Source organism: Oryza brachyantha, chromosome 7 (genome assembly GCF_000231095.2).
Source record: "Oryza brachyantha chromosome 7, ObraRS2, whole genome shotgun sequence".
NCBI classification, from domain to species: domain Eukaryota; kingdom Viridiplantae; phylum Streptophyta; class Magnoliopsida; order Poales; family Poaceae; genus Oryza; species Oryza brachyantha.
Window position 1 is genome coordinate 13,046,477 of NC_023169.2, and position 20,124 is coordinate 13,066,600.

The window sequence follows — 20,124 nt, forward strand, 5'->3', positions numbered from 1 at the left end:
TCATTTTTTAGAAGTTACATTCGTTGATGGCATTTTTGGAAACATTTTGTTTATCAATGACATTACTTAGATTCTCACAAATATGTCATTTTAGTTCATTTTAACTACAATTTTTTTCTATACATTATTTTTTTTATCTAAGTTTGGATACTTTTAAATGCAATTTTGTAAAACTTTAATAACTTAATAATAATATTTTATAAATAATTTAATGATGTGTATTAACTTTGGATGCACACAAATACTATAACGTGTAGTAAATTCAAAGTACAGGAAAATAATATTTGGGCATTATTTGCATTTTTTTATGTTTTGATGACTACCATCAGTGCTGGTTCGAGGTGTACGCCGGCATTGTAGGGACCCAAGGAAGCCTTTCCAAACCCCACATGGCCCATCGATCGGGTCTACACCTGGCAGTCTGGCACTGATCGTACCCTAAGGGTATGTATAAAGGGCTCTAATTGCCGTCTCTATTATTGCATGCTCGCTGACGTGGAAGAGAGACGATAGGAGAGAGAAAATTGGTTGTTTTACATGGAGTCAGCAAAAACATTGACTCTTGACGCATAAAATGAGGAGACAACCATAAAATCTGTTTTATACGTGTGCTGACTCTAATTAGAGGCGTCGACCAGATGGAATGCAAACGAGGAATTAATTAGTCTAGAGTCAATTTGAGAGACTGTACTTTGTACGAGAAGTTTTTTGTTGACGTGGCTTGAGACAGAGCCCATAATAGGCTCTACCATTGAACATGCCCTAATATCAGTCTCACTAGGAGTTTTATGGGCAATAAATAGTGTGTCATATAGAGATTTTTGATGATGTGATAACGTATTAATGAAAAAGAGATGAAATGAGTTTCATAGAGATGAAACCATGTATGCACAGTTAACTAGACAGCTTATGTCTTGCATGTAATCTAGAAAACAACAATAGACGAAACTATGCATTGAGAGAGGGGTGTTTTATTCTAATTTCAAAAATTTTTAGATGACATGTCATTCTAGGTAATTATGTCCATTAAACTTACATTGAGAATGACCTAATAGTATCAGAATTCTAGTGCCGGTTGTAGAGTGCCCGATACAGATAGGATGTTCCTGATGGTTCTGTAACAACTGGTCGATGGCATTGCAGTAGCGACATGTCCTTTTGTCTGCTAGAACATCTTATCATTAGCAAGTTATGAGCTCCCCGATAGGCGCACAATGCACACCTTCAGTTCTAGTAGCTTACTTTAGAGGGCGTGTCAAACAACTGATTCAGATGTCAACAGTCATCTGGGTTCAAGTTTTGTGATGGACAGTTCATTTGATGATACTTCGGTTGAGTTGGCACAAATCTCCTGGGTGCAGAAGCCTGGCCTGGACAGAGAAGGGAGTTGGACTGTGTTACTGCTAAGCATAAAATTTACTGCTGACATCAACGGCCTATCTGCAGGGTTCTCTTGGACACACAATAGACCGATGTGGATGCACTTTAATAACTGGTCGATGGGAGAATTGTTCCTCAGGGATGGATCAATCAATTCGACGACCTTCTCCCTAATCCAGTGTTGCCATATCTGCGCCCACAAAGGCAAAATTCAGTACAAAAAATTGAATAGAAAATCTTCAGATTTTAAAGCAAAGAGGTGGTTTTTTTCAACACAAGGAAGGCGGATACATACATATATATGGCCACACATATAACACGCACGCAACACCTATACCCTCTGACACATGCTTTAAAGAGATGGATGCCAACAGTAAATTGCTGACCTCACTGAATTCTTATTGAAATCGCAACAATGTGTGCATAGTTATGGATATTAGGATTCTAATCACAGTGGGTGAAGTCTGGTACGCGTGTCTATATTAATACTCTTACCAAGCTTGCTTTAATATTAAAGATTTGTTCTAGTCTAACAAAAAATACCTTAAGTACCAGTACCTCATATTATCAAATCGTTTCTGATCGACAGATATAACCATGCTCATCTTGCTCAGCTAGATCCAATGATAGGAAACGATCTAATACCGTGAGGTACCGGTATCTCGAGTTACTTTTTTTTTTTACCGGAGCAAATCTCTTAGTATTAAGTCGGTGGAAGTCTTCATTGCCATAAAAATTAAACAAATGAAAGATTTTGCAGCCTACATGATTTTCACATATTTATATATACCATGATTTTTAAATCTCTGGTAACAACTATTTGAGGAGAGTCCTATCTGCTCTTATGTACAATTAGCTGCTACAGACCTATTTAGGCATCTATTAGTTGTTTGAGTAGGCCAATCGCTACACAGAACATTGATCTATACATATATGAAATCAAGCTGTCTATCTCATGACTCAATGTTGACAAATTTGCCTCACACACATATTAACCACTTCACATCGGACTTGATTAACTTCCACGAGTAGGGATGTGCAAAAGCAATGCCCATGCTGCCATGCATAACAAATGGGTAAATTTAAGAGCTCACTGCTCCATCTTGCCTCTAGAGACTAGAATCTTGTGACAAATGTGAACAATTAATTATGAGTTTTTTTTACCATTTTTGAAAAAGATACCCTAAGGTATCATATTTTTTATGTAAAAGTTTAGTATCTTGAAGTACAATGTACCATAAGATATTAAGATATTAGAATTTTGTACTAAAATTTTTATTTTTAGTATCCAAGATACTTTTTAAGAATGGTAAAAAATCCCATTAATTATAGGTGTTCTATAACAAAATATACATTGCCTCCTCCCATTGACAAATAATAAAAAAGCTAAGAAAAGGAAAAAATATTACTAGCCGTAGTTATCCTCTTCTAAATCCTTCCTAATTTGCACACCAAATTTAGCACGCATTCTTTTAAGCTTTTCTAATTGAGCTTTTTACCGTTCTTCGAAGGGTACCTCAACGTACTATAGTTGTTTTTATAGTTGTTTTTAAGTGTAAAAATTTAGTACCTTGAGGTATACCTATTAGAATTTTGTACTAAAATTTTTATTACCTCAATGTAGTTTTTAAGAATGGTAAAAAAACTCTTTCTAATTAGCCCATTAGTCACACACAAAATGAGAAATGTATTTAATGTATGATTAATTGAGAACTAAATGTTAAAAATTAAAAAAAGATTTATTTGATTTTTAAGAAAACTTCTATATAGAAATTTTTCGTACGAAACACATTATTTAGCAGTTTAAAAATCATGCTAACGGATATAAAGGGAGTGACTAATGTTGTTATGTAGAACAAAACGGGACCTTAAATGATGTTTTACTCTCTATGACTATGAGGTGACAACATTAGCTCTTCAATTAGCAGGGAATTGATGGTGCATGGTGATCTGGTGTAGATGTACCATAAAAAATCCACTGAAATAATATTATTTTTTGAAATAGACTGAAATAATATTGTAAGAAGGTTGATGTGCATAGAGTCTGTAAGTAGTTTCTGTACTGACAGCATTTATGAGGTCAGTGCCTTTCTCGTAGTCGTAAGAGCCATAGCTCCTTCTTCCGGTGACAATTTCTAAGACCAACACACCGAAGCTGAACACATCAGACTTGATCGAATATTGACCGCGCATCGCATATTCTGGTGACATGTATCCACTGTAACAAGGAAAAGGATTGAATTCATATTCTTAACTTGATAGTTAGTAGGGAAATGTTATTCATACTTACAGTGTTCCGGCAATACGTTTCGTGATAATATGTGATCGATCCCCTCCATATATTTTTGCTAAGCCGAAGTCAGAAATCTTAGGATTATAAGTAGAGTCCAAAAGAATATTGCTTGCCTTGAGGTCACGATGAACTATCTTCATCTGAGAATCTTCATGAAGATATTGCAAACCTCTAGCAATCCCTTCTATGATGTTGTATCTCATTGCCCAGGGTAACTCTTTGTTTTTCTGAGCATCTGTCATACAAACAGTAATTACTATTTTCTTAAAAGAAACAGTGACTACTAGCATGCATGTATACGATTTTCAATTGTAATTTCAGTACTTCTAGTGGGCTAGTCTAGTCCTCTGAAGAGAGAAATAATGAGTAGAATCGTACCAAAAAGAACGATATCGAGGCTTCTATTTGGCAAGTATTCATACACAAGTATATTCTCATGTTTTTCGAGGCAAACGCCAACCAGCCTCACAAGATTCTTGTGGTTAAGCTTAGCCACTAATACTAGCTCAGTTTTCAGCTCTCCTATTCCTTGTCTAGAATTCTGAGAGAGCCTCTTGACTGCTATCTCTTGACCATCAGGTAGAATTCCCTGCAGGAATTCTATCGAGCGTTAGCCACTGTACATAGGTAAAATAAAATACACCAAGAAAGCAACATATGCAACGAATTCTGATAATTACCTTGTAAACTACACCAAATCCTCCTTCACCGAGCCTTTTGTCTTCAGCAAAATTATCTGTTGCAACACGTAGTGCTGACACATCGAGAAGAAGCGAATCTATGCTCTGAATATCTTCACTACTAGTTGTGTCTGTAAGAAGAGAAGTATAGTCAGGAAACATAGAGTATACATTTGAAGTATCGAAGCCAAAAATCATTACAAATTTACAATGATGTGTTAGCTTTTCAATAGATGGCATACTACTAGGAGTTTTCATGGCGCGGAGGGTGTTTTTCATTTTCTCTTCTAAAACCAATCAGCAGATCGATCGATAAAATAGGCCGCTTTCCTCCCGGGGTCAGCATACGCCACTGATCTAGCTGCACGTCCTGGTGGCATAGTTTCCTCTGCTAACGAGTGGCATTCCCTTGCCAACTGATCCTGGCATACTGCCTTGTACGGTCAAAAATTCGGTGTGACCGGTTGCTCTTTAGCCTGCTGATGGATTGTAATCCAATGTAAATCCACTCTAATCCATTTTTTTCCTAATTAGTCTACCAAACTAACTCGCACCAATTATTCTTCGTTAGAATCCAATTAATCTAAACCAATCTAACTTTAATTTTAGCCCAACCCGTACCAAACCATTTGGTTAAAATGGATCCAATCCACTCTTACAAAATAGATGTACCTGATGTGACCACGACTACCATGGATATAACCATTGCTCACATCAAGATCCTTATGATCAAGTGTTGGAATCCGATTGAGCTACATGCTACATTACTAAGTTCAAACGGCCGTCAAATCTTCATACGAGCTCCGTTTTCAGCCCATGAGTACTTGATGGAAAGGTTTCAGAGTCTTCTTTCCAACAGATCCAGCCTCGTTGTCAGATTCCATCCGAGTCAACGGGAATCACGAAAACAATGCACCATGTCACCAGTAGTGGGCTTATGGGCTTGTAACTTCATCTGGGACCCTGGCCCAAGAGGGGCCCAAGGGAGGCTGCGCCCAACCATAGGAAGGACGCCCCTAAGGCCTCCTCCACTCCTATAAATAGCTAGCTACCCTTTTAGGGTTATTCAGGTTTTGCTAGATTAAAGTTTAGCCTTTGCTACTTGCTTGTATACGTGTGTGTTGACGCAACCACTCGGATACTTGTTCTTCGGAACCTCAACTTATCATTTGTATTCAATTCCTATTTGCAATATCAGATTGATTTTATCTTGTTCTTGCTTGTTTCTTCGATTTGCTCGCAGGAATAAGGTTGATTTGCACCGGCAAGATCAACAACCCACGGAGAGGTGTATTGATCGCTAAGGCGCAACACAACGTCTAGTATGATTGTAGTCGGATCATCAACGTTTCTCTTAAATCGTAGTTATCACAACTCACCGAAAGATCGAGCCACCCCCGTGTACATCAAGTTGTATCAGAGCTTTCGTTGCTCGGTGAGTTTTTATCTTCCCATAAACAAGAAAATAGCCAAAAAATAGTAGAATAGATTAGATTAGTTCATCTAAAAAATAGTAGATTAGATTAGATTAGTTCATCCTTTACCCAGCTATCTTTGTGGCTTGCATTGTTCTTTTCAGTTTTTGCATTGTTGAGTTTTGCGTTGCATCGTCGAGTCGTGTGGCTGGTTTTAGGGTTAGTACGTCTAGAGTTTCGAGTTTTGTTCATGTCTAGTACCACCTTTGTTGTCCATCGTCGTGTCTTTGTTTTTGTCGGGACCTATGAAAACAGAATCGGCTCGCCGCCATTGTTCTATTTTTGTGGTTTCGAGAATTTTTTATTGGTTAGTTTGGGAGTTGTGTCGTTTGCATCTAGAGTTTTCTTTGTGCCATTACCATGCCCAGAGGTTGCACGTGAGAAGGGAGATGGACGGGGTAACATATCAGATTAGATTGACTCAAGGATAACAAATATTTTTTTTGTGGAAAGTCTGCATATTAAGATCATTGTTTTCATCTATAGCCGAGTATGTTTCCTCCAATTCCCGACACACGTGATTTGTTGAGTCCGCTCCCTACTGCTCGGCCGAAGTCCCCTCCCCCTCTCCACCGTACACATCCCTTTCACGAACTCCCTCCCGCTACTTTTGAGTCGTGTCAAATAAATTTGGAAACTTTTTTGTTTGTCGTCGGATTCGAGATCAGATTGTAAAAACGGAATCGTCATTTCATCAGGACTCCATTTTTTATAGACCATATTTTTGGATGACAATTTTACATTTAGGTCCTTGTAATTTTTTATATTTACATTTCAGTCCCTATAACTCTGCGTTTTGGTCCTTGGTCAGGTCTGGTAAAAAAAATTGAAAAAAAATAGAAAAGGCAGAAAGGTGCTAAAAAAGAGAGAAAAAACCGCCCCAAAAAAGAGAAAAGAGAAGAGAAAAAAAACATATTGTATCTTTGGATTTGCTTTTATATATCAGAGTGATGCTTGAGTTGTGTCATGTTATCTTGTGGTATCGTTTGTGTCTAGGCTCGCGTTTCTAGATTGTTTTAGTCTAGGACCAACACGGTACTTGACTTTGACCATCATTCAACTTTGCATTATTTGATTTGAGCATTTGCTACTCCTTTGCTACATATTTAAGCCTACCCAGAGCTCCACAGATTTGATTACAGTCGTACAACAAGTGTTTGCCAAGGCATCGATACATCCAACCTCCATTGGGGTGCTTGGTTGAGTCGGTGTATGTCACCCTTCTGCTTGCTTTGGTAAGAACTTGTAAGAGCTTGGTTAAAGCTTCAGTGTGTAATAATCGAGCTGCCACTACCTAGTAGTTGATAGGAGCGTGCATACTCTTGTGTGTGTTTCTTGTTTTCTACTAACCATGGCAGGATTGCGCAAGAGAATACGAGAACATCGACTTGTACATTTTCGACGAGATATGACGCCTTCTTCACGTGATGCATATGAGGTATCGGGCTATAATTTTGCACGAGCTGAATCTAAGTTACCATTTTACGATGGGAAGTATGATTCTGTTGCATATATTGATTGGGAGTTAGCAGTAGACAATGAATTGGATAACTATGATTTTTCTGATGCTCAAATGATTAAGATTGCTAGTAATAAGTTTACCTCTTCTGCATTATTTTGGTGGACTTATCTGAGTAACAAACCTGAAACTTGGGATGAATGCAAAACCATGATGAGAAAGCGTTTTGTGAGTTCTTCTTACAAATGTATCCTTTGTGAGAAATTTGAACATCTAAAACAAGGTGACAAAACTATGCGGGAGTATTTTCATGAGTTTAAAATTTGCATCACTTATAGTGGTTTAAAAGAAAGCAATGAGCACACAATGACTAGATTTTTCAATGGTCTTAATTCTAAAATTCATGTTATGCTTGCTAATGTGACATATAATTATATTGGACACATATTCATGCTTGCTTGTAGGAGTAAGAGTCAGATCATATCGAATGAGAGGAAGCATGAAGAATGTGAATTATCTCATGTTTTTGAATCCCCTATATCCTTGTGCAATGATGGTGTGCAAACATACGAGGAGCAATCTTTTGTGTCTCCTGTTACTAACGTTTTGCAGGGAGTTCAGAACCATCAACAAAATGAGGAAAATGATGTTCTTTAGAAGAAAGCGGAGAAGCATGAAGCACCTGCGATGTTTGAAGAAAATTTGCAAGGTAAATTAAATGGTGTCAAGATAAATGAAGGTGAGTATTCTCAAGGAGAGCTACACATGTTCACTTTTCATGCTATCATAGAGCAATCATTAGTAGAACCAATTGTTGAAATGCCTTTGTCACAAGTTGATTTACTGGCTGTTCCTTGTGATAAAGAAGAGTTGTGTGATAATGCTTCACTTATATCCATGCTGCAACTAATGAATGAACATGCTATTCCTGTTGTTAATTCTTTCTACGCTGATTTTAAGCACGTTGTTCACGTTGCTAATAAAGTTGAGGAACACGAATTGCAATCTTCTTTAAATACTTTGGGCTATGTTCAGTTTGATGGTTTTTGTGAGCTCAACAATTTGAAGGAGCAATTATTTGTCAAGTCTGATTTGCCATGTCCAACTAGTGCTATTTTTCATATATTTGGCAAATATAATGATAAAGGAATATATTTGGTGCATAGAGTTTACATCTGTTTAGATTTAGAACCTCCTGTTGATGTGGACAAAATATGCAAGCTAGAGATACATGTTCTTGCTAATCATATTATCTCGAGTTTGTCTTGTTTTGATTTGAAGAAATATGTTAGTATTGAAGAAGGGGAGCAACAATATCGCTCAACGTTGCTGCCCTACACCATTGAAAATTTATCATGTCCTTACTTTGCTTCTAAAGAAGGGGAGCGAGATGAGCTACAAGAAAATAATCTCAATGTAGTTAGTACGTACAATGTTGTGCATCCTAATTACCAGGTACATTCGTTTCATAGGAGATTAAGCCTATTTGCTAAAGAACTAATGATATTACATGATGGAAGTTTATTGCGTTTGTTTTCATGTAAACAATTCTATGGAGAAGATCATGCGCTACGTGAAGAGAACCATATGGAAAAACCGAGGACGATTTTCCGTGAAGAAGGGGAGGATGATGTGACCACGATTACCATGGATACAACCATTGCTCACATCAAGATCCTTATGATCAAGTGCTGGAATCCGATTCGGCCACATGCTACATTGCTAAGTTCAAACGGCCGCTAAATCTTCATACGAGCTCCATTTTCGGTCTATGAGTACTTGATGGAAAGGTTTCGGAGTCCTATTTTCAACGGATCAGCCTCCTTGTCAGATTCCACCCGAGTCAACGGGAATCACGAAAACAATGCGTCATGTCACCAGTAGTGGGCTTATAGGCTTGTAATTTCATCTGGGACCCTGGCCCAAGAGGGACCCAAGGGAGACTGCGCCCAACCACAGGGAGGACGGCCCTAAGGCCTCCTCCACTCCTATAAATAGCTAGCTACCCCTTTAGGGTTATTTGGGTTTTGGTAGATTAAAGTTTAGCCTTTACTATTTGCTTGTACATATGTGTGTTGGCGCAACCACTCGGATACTTGTTCTTCGGAACCCCAACTTATCATTTGTATTCAATTACTATTTGCACTATCAGATTGCTTTTATCTTGTTCTTGCTTGTTTCTTCGATTTGCTCGTAGGAATAAGGTTGATTTGCACCGGCAAGATCAACAACTCATGGAGAGGTGTATCGATCGCTAAGGCGCAACACAACGTCTAGTACGGTTGTAGTCGGATCGTCAACGTTTTTATCAAATCGTAGTTATCATAACTCACCGAAAGATCAGGCCACCCCCGTGTATATCTGTACCCATTTGGTATGTATAAACTTAGACCTAAAATTTTAAAACTCGTGTTCACACTGTAAAAATTTATCAAATTTGATTGAAATTTGGTGAGATGATTTATTATGTATAAAAGCAACTTTGTGCAAAATTTAATCAATTTCTATACGTGTGTCCCACTTATATCTATTCTCTTATCCATTAGCTACCCAATTAAAGAATTCATTTGCCCTTCACGGGTCAAATCTATTTAGAACCTAAAATCACCTAACAATATCCAGTTCATACCAATCCATTTATCTTTATAACCCAATTCAATCCAAACCATTTAAAGTAATAATTCATTTGCACCTAACCAAAGACAATCTAAATTAAAACCAACACATTTAATCCATCTCCGTTCAACCCATTAGCAAGCCTAGTTGCTCTGATTTTTTTACAGCGTGACTATATGGTTTACGTCCAATATATCCAGAATTTTCGGCAGGCATTTAATTTCTGACCAAATCATGCCTTTTGGCATACGAAGAACCAAAATGTGTTTCGGTGCTTTTGTAATGAAAAAATTAGCGGACTCAACGTGCGTGTGTGTTGAGCTATCTCTATTCTCGTACAGTTGTGATGGTTCACTCATGTGCAGGAGTTGGAGATCAACGAAGGTCAAAGGCGGATCACGACTAAACTCATGGAGAAGTTGAGGTCCGGAATGATTATAGTGTCGTGTGACGAGGTTGGATTAAGCATGCTAATGGGGTGGATAGAAATGAGTTAAATGGGTTGGTTTTAATTTGGTTATATTTGGTTAGGTGCAAATGGATTGTAACTTTAAATGGTCTGGATTGGATTGGGTTATAGAAACATGGATTAGTATGGACTGGATTTGGTTAGGTTATTTTAGGTTCTAAATGGATTTAACCCGTGGAGGATAAATGGATCTTTTAATTGGATAGCTAATGGATAAAATAATAGACATACGTGTGGCCCCACATGTAGAAATCGACCAAAATTTGCACAATGTTGCTTTTATACGTAACAGATCATTTCACTAAATTTCAGTCAAATTTGATAAACTTTTATAGTGTGAACGTGAGTTTTAAAATTTTAGGTCCGAGTTTATACATATCAAATGGTGTATCCATTTTGCAAGAGTTGGTTGAATCCATTTTAACCAAATGGGTTGGTGCGGGTTGGGCTAAAATCAAATTTGGATTAGTTTGGATTGGATCCCAATGAAGAATAATTGGTACGGGTTGGTTTGGTAGACTAATTAGTAAAAAAATAGATTGGAGCCGATTTAGATTGGAATATAATCCACTGGTAGGATTAGACTGGTAGGATTAGGTTGGATCCAAAGTGACCCTTGGTGGATAGACATCGTGCGAAGCAGGAGTTCGGTAAGGAAGCGAAGAAAACAAATGGGGAAAGAACGAGGGAGAGGGGAGGCAGCCAAAGCAGAGGCTAGCCTAGCCGCAAACAGGCCGGCCGGCACAGGCGCTGGCATCGGACCCGGAAGCGGCGGTCCAGTTGGCGCGCCAAGAGGTGGCCGGCCCTCTTGGATGCTGGCGCAGCGGCAGCCCACGTGAGCGGCCGGCGGCCTAGGAGCGAAATGGGCTTGCGCGGCGCTGATGGGTTGGCACGCCGGCGAGCACAGCAGGCCGTCGCGCGCGTAGGCGGCCATGCCGGCAGCGACCAAGTGCGGGCAGGTGCGCGGGCCATGAGTCTAAAAAGTATTATGTTGAATTTGCTTATCTTCATCTATATAAATGCGACTGTTAAGTTCGAAAGTTGAAAATACCTCATGTACTTTGAAAGCTAAAAATTCCTTCCAGGCAAAGATCAAGGTTGCTTGCATTGTGAAGGAAAAATAGTTACGAGAATTTACGTGGTTGTAGTTGTTTTGCTGCTGTGTTTGTGATTCTTCTCCAACGACTAAAGCACGCCGCAATAATTGTCAGTATGGCAGCAAACGTAGCCACTGAAACGTATACAGCTATTTTCCACCTGCTCGTCCTTTCTACATAAAGGGGAAATGGGACGAACAAGTCAAGTTACTGTTTATATTAATTGAGGTGGTGTTTAGATTGAGAAAATTTTTGGGAGAAGTGTCATATCAAATGTTTGATTGGATGTCGGAAGGGGTTTTCGGACATAAATAAAAAAACGAATTTCAGGGCTAGCCTAGAAACTGTGAGACGAATCTTTTGAGCCTAATTAATCCGTCATTAGCACATGTTGGTTACTGTAGCACTATGGCTAATCATGGACTAATTAGGCTCAAAAGATTCGTCTCAAAATTTCTTACATAACTATGCAATTAGTTTTTTGGTTCATCTATGTTTAATGCTTTATTTAGATGTCAAAAATTCGATGTGATGTTTTTAGAAAAAAAATTTTAACAACTAAACAATACCTGATGATGTTATACTACTACACGCTTTGACTCACCGACCAAGGCCGCCGGTGCCGGAGCCGGCGATTCAGAGGGAGCTGATGTCCCTGCAGGTAGCCGCAGCCGGACCAGCATCGTGCCATTGAGGAAAGGCACGGTTTCGACGCGGAAGGCGCACCTGACTGCCATCGTCCTGCCTCCGATGGTGTCCTTGTACGTCCCGATTTCTTGCGACACGATCTTGGCGAGGCAGCTCCGGCACCTCTCCGGCGACAGGTCCGGCGTGCACTGCGCCATGCTGTACACCTTGGGGAACTGACTGTTGAAGTCGGCCTCCCCGGACGCGTACAGCCGGGTGGAGTTGTACGCCGCGTAGTCGGCGGTGGCGTTCACGAGCGCCGCGACGAGGCGGTTGTACCGCTCCGGCTCCGACGTGACGTTGCCGGCGAGGTTGTTCACCGTGTACGCCGGGATCTGCCTGGGGTCGTCGCCGTCGGAGAGGAAGTGGACGCTGGAGTAGCTGAGGGTGCACCTGTCGTAGTATATCGTGGCGTCCTTGGTGTTGCCGCAAAGGTTCGCCAGGTTGGCGAAGGCCTGGGTGAGGCAGCTGAGGCAGGACGCGGCGCCGACGTCGCCGCGGCAGAGCGCGACGGCCGAGACCTGCTCCGGGACGGCGCCGACGTCCACGGCGGTGGCGTAGAGGTCCGGCGACGCGGAGGCGTTACTGGGCAGGGTGGCGTTGATGCGCATGAGGTTGGCGTAGTACCTGCTCTGGAGCGTAAAGGTGCCGAAGTCATCTCCGCACATCACCCATGGCTCCCCGGCAGTGCGGGGCGCGAGCAGTGCGACGGCGAAGATGGCAAGTGACAGGATGAGCCGGCAACGCATCGGGCATTTCGTGCGAAGCGGAATGTAGTAAGAGTTTGATCGATTTTGCACTTTCTACAATCTTAGACAGCGGCATGGATGGGGATAAATTAATTAGCCAGAGACGACCATTCAAAGTCGTTGCCGACTTCCGTTTGTTGGATCTACCAACTTCTCGTCCTATTAAATTTTTTCCGACACCTAAATAGAGCATTAAATATATATATATATATGAACGTTAAAATTAATTACATAGTTATGAGAGAAATCGTGAGATGAATCTTTAGTACGTGGTTAGTCATATGTGCTACAGTAAACTACATGTGCTAATGATGGATTAATTAGGCTCAAAAGATTTATCTCGTAGTTTTTTTGTGAAATCTATAATTTATTTTATAACTAGACTACGTTTAATATTTTAAATATATGACCGTATATCCGATGTCATGTTTTGTTCGGGCTGGTGCACGTTGGCAGGAAGCACCGTCAAATCCATGGAAACAGCCAGCAAAGGACCGTGGAAACAACTGATAAAACAGCGGAAGAACAGAGACTAACCGGTGACTTCAACGGTCCCGGGGCTGATTACAGCTTCCAATGGGAGGGCGGCCCTAAGGGCAGCTCAGCAGCTCTAAGCCTCTAACATGTGTGTTTTAGGCCCTGTTTAGTTTTTAAAAACTTTTTTAAAAACATCATATCGAATCTTTGAACACTTAAATAAAGCATTAAATATACATGAACATTAAAACTAATTATATAGTTATGGAGGAAATCGTGAGACGAATTTTTTGAGCCTAATTAGTACATGATTAGTCATAAGTGCTACAGTAACCAACATATGCTAATGATGGATTAATTAGACTCAAAAGATTCATCTCGCGATTTTTAGGCGGAATCTGAAATTTATTTTGTAATTAGACTACATTTAATGTTTCAAATATGTGACTGTACGTGTTGATGTGACTTTTCCCCAAAAACTTTTTCCATCTAAACGGGGCCTTAAGAAAGTACGTAGAGAAGAGAGAAATATGTACGTGGGATAGATGCTATATATTGAGGTAGGGTTTACACTAAATTTTCTAAGCATCCATAGCTTATTTTGGTAATAGTGCTTAGATTTAAAAAATATTTTAGCTAAATATTTAATGTTGAATGGTGGGGAAAGGTGAGCAGGATGTCATCTTTTATCTCAGTGGATCTCATCTTAGTCTAATCATTGAAACACCGCTAACCATACTAGCAACTTATAGCATGTATAGGCTTATAACTTGCTAACATAATATACCCTAAAGATGTCCTAACCATGACCGCGCTGCATTTGGCAATGCTTACGTCCATTTTAAAATATAGCCTACTTCTTAAACTTGAATATAGCACTTGATCAGCAGACCCTAATGGGAATCAAAGGAAGGGCACACGAGACAGCACCATCGCCAAGGGGAGGCTAAAGCTTTTGGCCATATCAACTAGCATGACCAACTAAGGCCTTGTTTAGTTCCAAAAATTTTTTTCAAAAACATCACATCGAATTTTTGGACACCTAAATAAAGCATTAAATATAGATAAACCAAAAAAACTAATTGCACAGTTATGGAAGAAATCTTAAGACGAATCTTTTTGACTCTAATTAGTCCATGATTAGCCATAAGTGCTACAGTAACCAACATGTGCTAATGATGAATTAATTAGGCTCAAAAGATTCGTTTCGCGGTTTCTAGGCTAGCCGTAAAATTCGTTTTTTCATTCGTGTTCGAAAACCCCTTCTAACATCCGGTCAAACATTTAACGTGATACTTCTTTTAAAAATTTTCTTAATCTAAACACCCCTAACATTATCATGCCATAAGTAGTTGGTCTGACAGTATTCTTCTACCACGCTAGTCTACCGAACGTCATCAAATAATGCTGCCACACCATTCAGAGTAGAATGATAGTATTATTTGAACATGCCAGGTCAAAAGGCTCGGATTCAAAAATAAATTTGGAGAGGGTTTAGTTCTGAAGTTCAAAAATAAAGAAGCTCAAAAACAACAAAAGATCCACAATAGTATTAAACATCCAAACTTCAGATCAAAACGTCTATTCCGACCTTAAAAAAAATTCACCACTAATAACAAATTTGAGAGCAGAACATCAAATTGAACGTATCACAACAAGAATGTGCAAATTGACAAGATATGTCAAAATTGTGGAACTATTTATTGTTGAAATGGACACTCAAACAAAATAGGATTCCCAACTTTAAAAGTTTTACGGGAATTATGCCTTATTAGGATCTATTTATAGACCTCGTGTATGGGTATTCTATGTTATATGTTTGATTACAAGTGAATAAAGTATTTCCAGGTGTACAACATAGAGTTCACATAGGTCTGGACTTACTTATACCAAGTCTAGTGACAACATGCCTGTGGGCCCTTGTTTGGTTGCCACCTATCCCCCGGTGCCGAAGTTTGTCTTGGCTGTGGAGGACCTTTCATGTGAAGGCTCTTCTAGCGAAGAACCTTGGAGCCAAAATCTCTCTTTGCGGAACACATACTCGGTGGTTAACTAGATTGGTCTCCTCTGGTCGAAGGTATCTCTTCGGTTAAGACTTAATCCCGTGAAGGTCCGCATGCCTAAAGACCCACTGGACCATTTTTTCAGTCTAGTCTCCTTGAGGCCTTTAGCAGGTTGGTACTTACCCTACAATATAATTAGATGGAAGGTTAGAATTGGCCCGATGACAATTGATTTGCCAAATGTAGGGGTGGATATCGAGCCAGCTCGGCTCGGCTCAGCTCAGTCAAGCTCGTTAAGATAACGAGCCGAGCCGAGCCAGCTTGTTATCTTAACGAGCTAAAAACCCAACTCGGCTCGACTCGTTTGAAAGCTCGAGCTGGCTCATTAGGCTCGTGAGCCAAGATCGACGGAACGACAGGTGGAGGGCGGAGGCGCCGGTAGTAGACATCGAGGTGCTGATGGGCAGGGAGGCCGGCGCTTGGCTGCGAGGCCCGGTGCAGCGGCGGCGCCGACACCCACAACGAAGGTACCCGAAGGCGGTGAAACGGGACGGGAGCACCGGGCGACAGCGAGGTGGAGGCGGTGGGGGCAGCAGGAGGCGGCGACGAGGCGGAGGCAGCGTGGGACGAGACGGGGGTGGCAGGAGGCGACGGGTGACGGGAGGACGCACGGACGGGAGTGACGGGAGGAGGTTGGCTGGCTGGGAACGTCTTTCGAGGCTTTGACTCCTTTGACTAGGGTTTGGTACTTGTTGGGCCTATCACTTGTTGGGATTTTATGTGGGAATGGATTGTGGGCCTTGTGGCAATTGTGGGGGCTCTCGCTCGTTAGGCTCACGAGCCAGCTCGAGCTGGCTCATTATCTCTAACGAGCTAAAATGCTAGCTCGGCTCGTTAGAAAAACGAAACGATTCGAGTCGAGTGAGCTAACGAGCCGCGAGCTTCCTGTCCACCCCTAGCCAAATGGAGCTCAGATCTCATTACCGTCTCAATACAACTTTCTCCTAACTTGATTGGAGTAATTCCAACGAATTAGCTTAGTAAAGAGGCCACTGACGGCTGATGGGTCAAGCATGTTATCTTCTCCCCCAACCTCTCTTGTTATAGATGTTTCCTTTCTCATGCATGTCTTACGAGTGCTTGTAGAACATCTCACTGGTATTTGTCAAACATGGGTGGCAATTGTGGTTGTCAACGTCGGCAGTAAACACGGTGCAGATAGAGGCCTCATAGTCGGCGGCGCAAATCAAGGCCATCCCAAGGCGGTGCTGCAGATTGATGACTCCCCAATGATGGCGGCGGAGGGTAACGAAGCAGTGGTGGTGGCTAGAAACGATGAACAACATACAGCGCAGTGAAGCAACATGAACTCGAGGCGTAGCGGCTGAGTAGGCCGAGCCTGTCACTTATTAGAAAATTAGCGTGGCTTCCTAGGGCCACACTTTTTTCCCTGAGGGATTGGGCCAAAAGTAGAGGTGAAATTAATAGATTATAGCCCATCCAACAATGTATTTTGGATGTAATGTATAAACTTTTTTCAGCTGGTATTTTATAAGAGATTTGTTCTGGTCCAACAAAAAAATACCTTGAGGTACCGATACCTCATGGTACTAAATCGTTTTTCACTATTGGATCTAGCTGAGGCGTATGGTTTGGTACCGTGAGGTACCGGTACCTCGATATACTTTTATACTTTTTATTGAATTGGAGCAAATCTTATTTTACAATGGTTTGGGGCTGACTACTGGTCTTCCCATCAGGGCCTTACGGGTCTGATGTAAGTATATAGCTATGTCCTCTAGGTATGTAACTAAGGAATTTCATACAGTAGGAATGAACGATACATACTTAGCAAAACCACAGGAAAAACTAGTACAAATATATCAACTGTTGCCAAACTGTAAGGACTTCATCAATCCACCCCACTACTGTATTGATGGAGGGTAAGGTCTCTCGAACTTTAGTACTGTTTGTCCAGTTCTATCATTGGTGGAAGGACGCAGTTTCCAATCTCTGAAAATAAGTCAACAAGCACCTAAGATCACATATAACTACTTGAATCATCACTAGTGCACAAAAGGATGTAATCTTCTCATGGAAATGTACATTATTTGCGGTAGGAGGTTTCGAATACATTGTAAAATGACGTTTTCGAAACAAAACATACTACGTACAATGGAGACTAAAATGGCATATGATTGCGAGCGAGGAAAGCAGGGGGATCAATTAGGTAGTGAGCAATTTTACAGTTCTTGAGAAGGTACCTGCAGGAGGTACCAGCTTTAATTTTCTATGTAAATTTTGGTACATCTTGATACCTTAGGTACTAGGAGGTACCAAATTTTACACTAAAATTTTGGTACCTCTCGGTACCTACTTAAGGATTGTAAATTGCTCTTAGGTAGTACTCTATGGGACACGAATGGCTGCTTTGACAAAAAGACATATGCGAGAATAAATGCATTGGTAATTTTCAAAAAAGAGCTAGCTAGCCAATTAAGATCACTGTAGTGTTGAGCTTGAACTCACCTGGTGCCTGATAGACAATGGAACCAGCACCGCCGAAGTCACATGAGCCGCTGGCCCGGCCCACACGCTGGTAGTAGTCATTGAATGCGTACGATGCGTGCGCCACCTTAGTGTCAGGTTCGAAGCACCGAGCACCGGGCTGGATGTCACTGCAATCTGCACAGCTGCCACACGCGTAGTCTAGTGCTGACTGTAGCCGTGCATCCCCAACCGCTGGGTTTGCAACACACCAACTTGGATTTGGGTCACAAATGCCTACATCCATCTCGGTAGATGACAAGCAGTGAGATTATCAAATGGTTGCCAGAACTAAGTAAATTAAGTTGCAGCTTAAGGAATATATAATTGGTTAGGCGGACTAACTTTTGGATGGTTCGTAGACGATATAAGCGGCACCGGCAAAGTCACACGCCTTGTCATCTTGGCCCATGCGTTGGTAGTAGTCATTGAATGCGTAAGATGCATGTGCGACTATGGTGTTGGGCTCGAAGCAAGGTTTGCCCTGCTGAATAGAGCTGCAATCTGCACCATTACTACATGCCCAGCTCAGCGCCGATTGTAGTCGGGCATTCCCAATAGCATAATTCGCCACGCACCAGCTCGCCTTCATGGGACAAACACTACCACCGTTAAAGTCAACCTCATAAACCTTGGTCCCGTTAGGGTAGAACAGGCCAAAGTTACGTTCTACGGATGGTCCAGCCTTCTCGTTCTCATTGAAAAGAGCGAAGATGTACACAGAGACATTGGGCAGACCAGAGGCTCCGAACAGCGCGCGTCTAATAATACCATTATTGAATGCTTGTGCATTGGCTTTTGTAGGCACATCCTCTTCAGCATCAGCTTGTGTGGTCAACATGGAGAGTCGACCACCAGAGGGGTGCCCACATTCCGAGCATTTGACGGATACCCTTGATTTCAGGTGACCTCGTACTCTTTCTTGGGGCATGGAGGCCCTTACACTATCACTAGAAACCTTATTTATAGCATAGTAAACAGCATCTAACTGGGCATCAAAGAGACTGTAGTATGTGATGTCGCTATTCGGATCAACCACACCGGCATTAGGGCCAAAGGTGGCATATTCAAGGGATATAGTGCCATTAGACTTAGCACAGGCTATGTATGGGTAAAAGTTGACCATGAGGTATGAGTCAATCTGTTCCAAGAAATCAATCATAGGGCGCATCACCGATTGAGCAATGCTATCTTGAAACACAGCTGAGGATGGTGGGTGCGATGCGCGGACCGATTCAAAACTAATTGGTGTTGACACCTTTATGGCATCAGCGAGGCCCAGCCTTGCTAGCGCCGCCTGCATGTTTCTCATCGCCGGCAGCAGCTGCGGGGTCAAGTCGGGCGCTTGCTGGAACACCTCGTTCCCCACAGCCACACCATTGATCTGGGTGCCCCGGTGATAGTGCGGAACCACGTATGTTTCCAGCCAATCGAGCGCGCTACCCTCGTCCCGGCCCGCCGAAGCGAGGTCCCTGTTGGGTAGCGCCACCATCACCTTTATGCCTTTGTTGGACAGAGACCCCAGCACCGCCTGGTCGGCGTCGTAGATCCTCACCATCGTGATGCCGTGCTCCTTTAGAAGATTCACCACGGCCGATGGATCCATCAAATCGTTCGCGTCCCTCCCGTAGCACACGCCCACCTCGCCGGCCTCTGCAGTGGAAAAAAAAGCAAGAAAACACGGGTTGTGTTGGTGCAAAGCCACACTTATTTTAAGCATACCTAACTATGTCTTGGTACTAATAATCTAAATAGCACATAAGATTCTGGATTCAAATCTCTATATAAGCATGAATTTTGGATTGGATTATTTGGAGATAAGTTCTCTACTTGGGCTAAGCTCAAATTTTTTTTAAAAAACTGACTGTGTATATCTAACCGGATATAGAGACCGGGTAAAATACCATTCTCTGAAAAAAAAATGCCTTAGTTATTACCTACACGGTAGATGGAAAACAGCGGCAATGCGGTGGCAAGGAGGAGGGAACGGAGGAGGTGAGTGAATGTCATGCTCTAATCCTGTGTTTGAAGTCGAAGACGAATACGAGGATGGGGAGACGAACGCGGTGCTGGAATTTATAGCGAGTTTACACAGCAAAAAAAAAAAAAGGTCATGGCTGAGGTAGATTATGATGTGGATCCCAGGACAGAGCAGGGAATGAAGCATACTTTGATACCAAACTGAGATGTGA

The 20,124-nt window shown here is 41.5% G+C and overlaps 2 protein-coding genes across 4 annotated transcripts; both read right to left on the minus strand.

Moving 5' to 3' along the window:
* Positions 1-962: 962 nt before the first annotated feature.
* Positions 963-12,941, minus strand: LOC102702397 (cysteine-rich receptor-like protein kinase 6). 3 transcript variants are annotated; one of them, XM_015839364.2, is made up of 8 exons: positions 12,074-12,941; positions 11,511-11,642; positions 4,354-4,484; positions 4,052-4,262; positions 3,671-3,908; positions 3,448-3,598; positions 1,243-1,570; positions 963-1,162 (listed from the first exon to the last, which is right to left on the minus strand). In XM_015839364.2, exons 1-7 carry the CDS (start codon positions 12,903-12,905, stop codon positions 1,283-1,285), a joined length of 1,983 nt encoding a protein of 660 aa, XP_015694850.2. In that variant the 5' UTR covers positions 12,906-12,941; the 3' UTR covers positions 963-1,162; positions 1,243-1,282. The 3 variants fall into 3 exon arrangements, with proteins under 3 accessions (XP_015694850.2, XP_015694849.2, XP_015694851.2); XM_015839363.2 differs by having other exon boundaries at positions 963-1,570; XM_015839365.2 differs by lacking the exon at positions 11,511-11,642 and having other exon boundaries at positions 963-1,570.
* A 4,404-nt stretch (positions 12,942-17,345) lies between these two features.
* LOC102702676 (glucan endo-1,3-beta-glucosidase 12-like) lies at positions 17,346-19,942 on the minus strand. The gene is made up of 4 exons (XM_006658585.1): positions 19,870-19,942; positions 18,278-19,585; positions 17,915-18,169; positions 17,346-17,398 (listed from the first exon to the last, which is right to left on the minus strand). The coding sequence occupies exons 1-4, from the start codon at positions 19,940-19,942 to the stop codon at positions 17,346-17,348; spliced, it is 1,689 nt and encodes a 562-aa protein (XP_006658648.1).
* Between the last annotated feature and the right edge of the window lie 182 nt (positions 19,943-20,124).

Coding starts and splice junctions, on each gene's coding strand:
- LOC102702397 (XM_015839364.2), bottom strand. CDS start 12,905: ATGCGTTGCCGGCTCATCCTGTCACTTGCCATCTTCGCCGTCGCACTG. Junction 4,263..4,353: donor GATTTGGTGTAGTTTACAAG/GTAATTATCAGA, acceptor GAATTCCTGCAG/GGAATTCTACCTGATGGTCA. Junction 1,571..3,447: donor GCACTGACCTCATAAATGCT/GTCAGTACAGAA, acceptor TTGTGGGCGCAG/ATATGGCAACACTGGATTAG.
- LOC102702676 (XM_006658585.1), bottom strand. CDS start 19,942: ATGACATTCACTCACCTCCTCCGTTCCCTCCTCCTTGCCACCGCATTG. Junction 19,586..19,869: donor GTTTTCCATCTACCGTGTAG/GTAATAACTAAG, acceptor TTTCCACTGCAG/AGGCCGGCGAGGTGGGCGTG. Junction 17,399..17,914: donor CATTGTCTATCAGGCACCAG/GTGAGTTCAAGC, acceptor ACTTATTTTCAG/AGATTGGAAACTGCGTCCTT.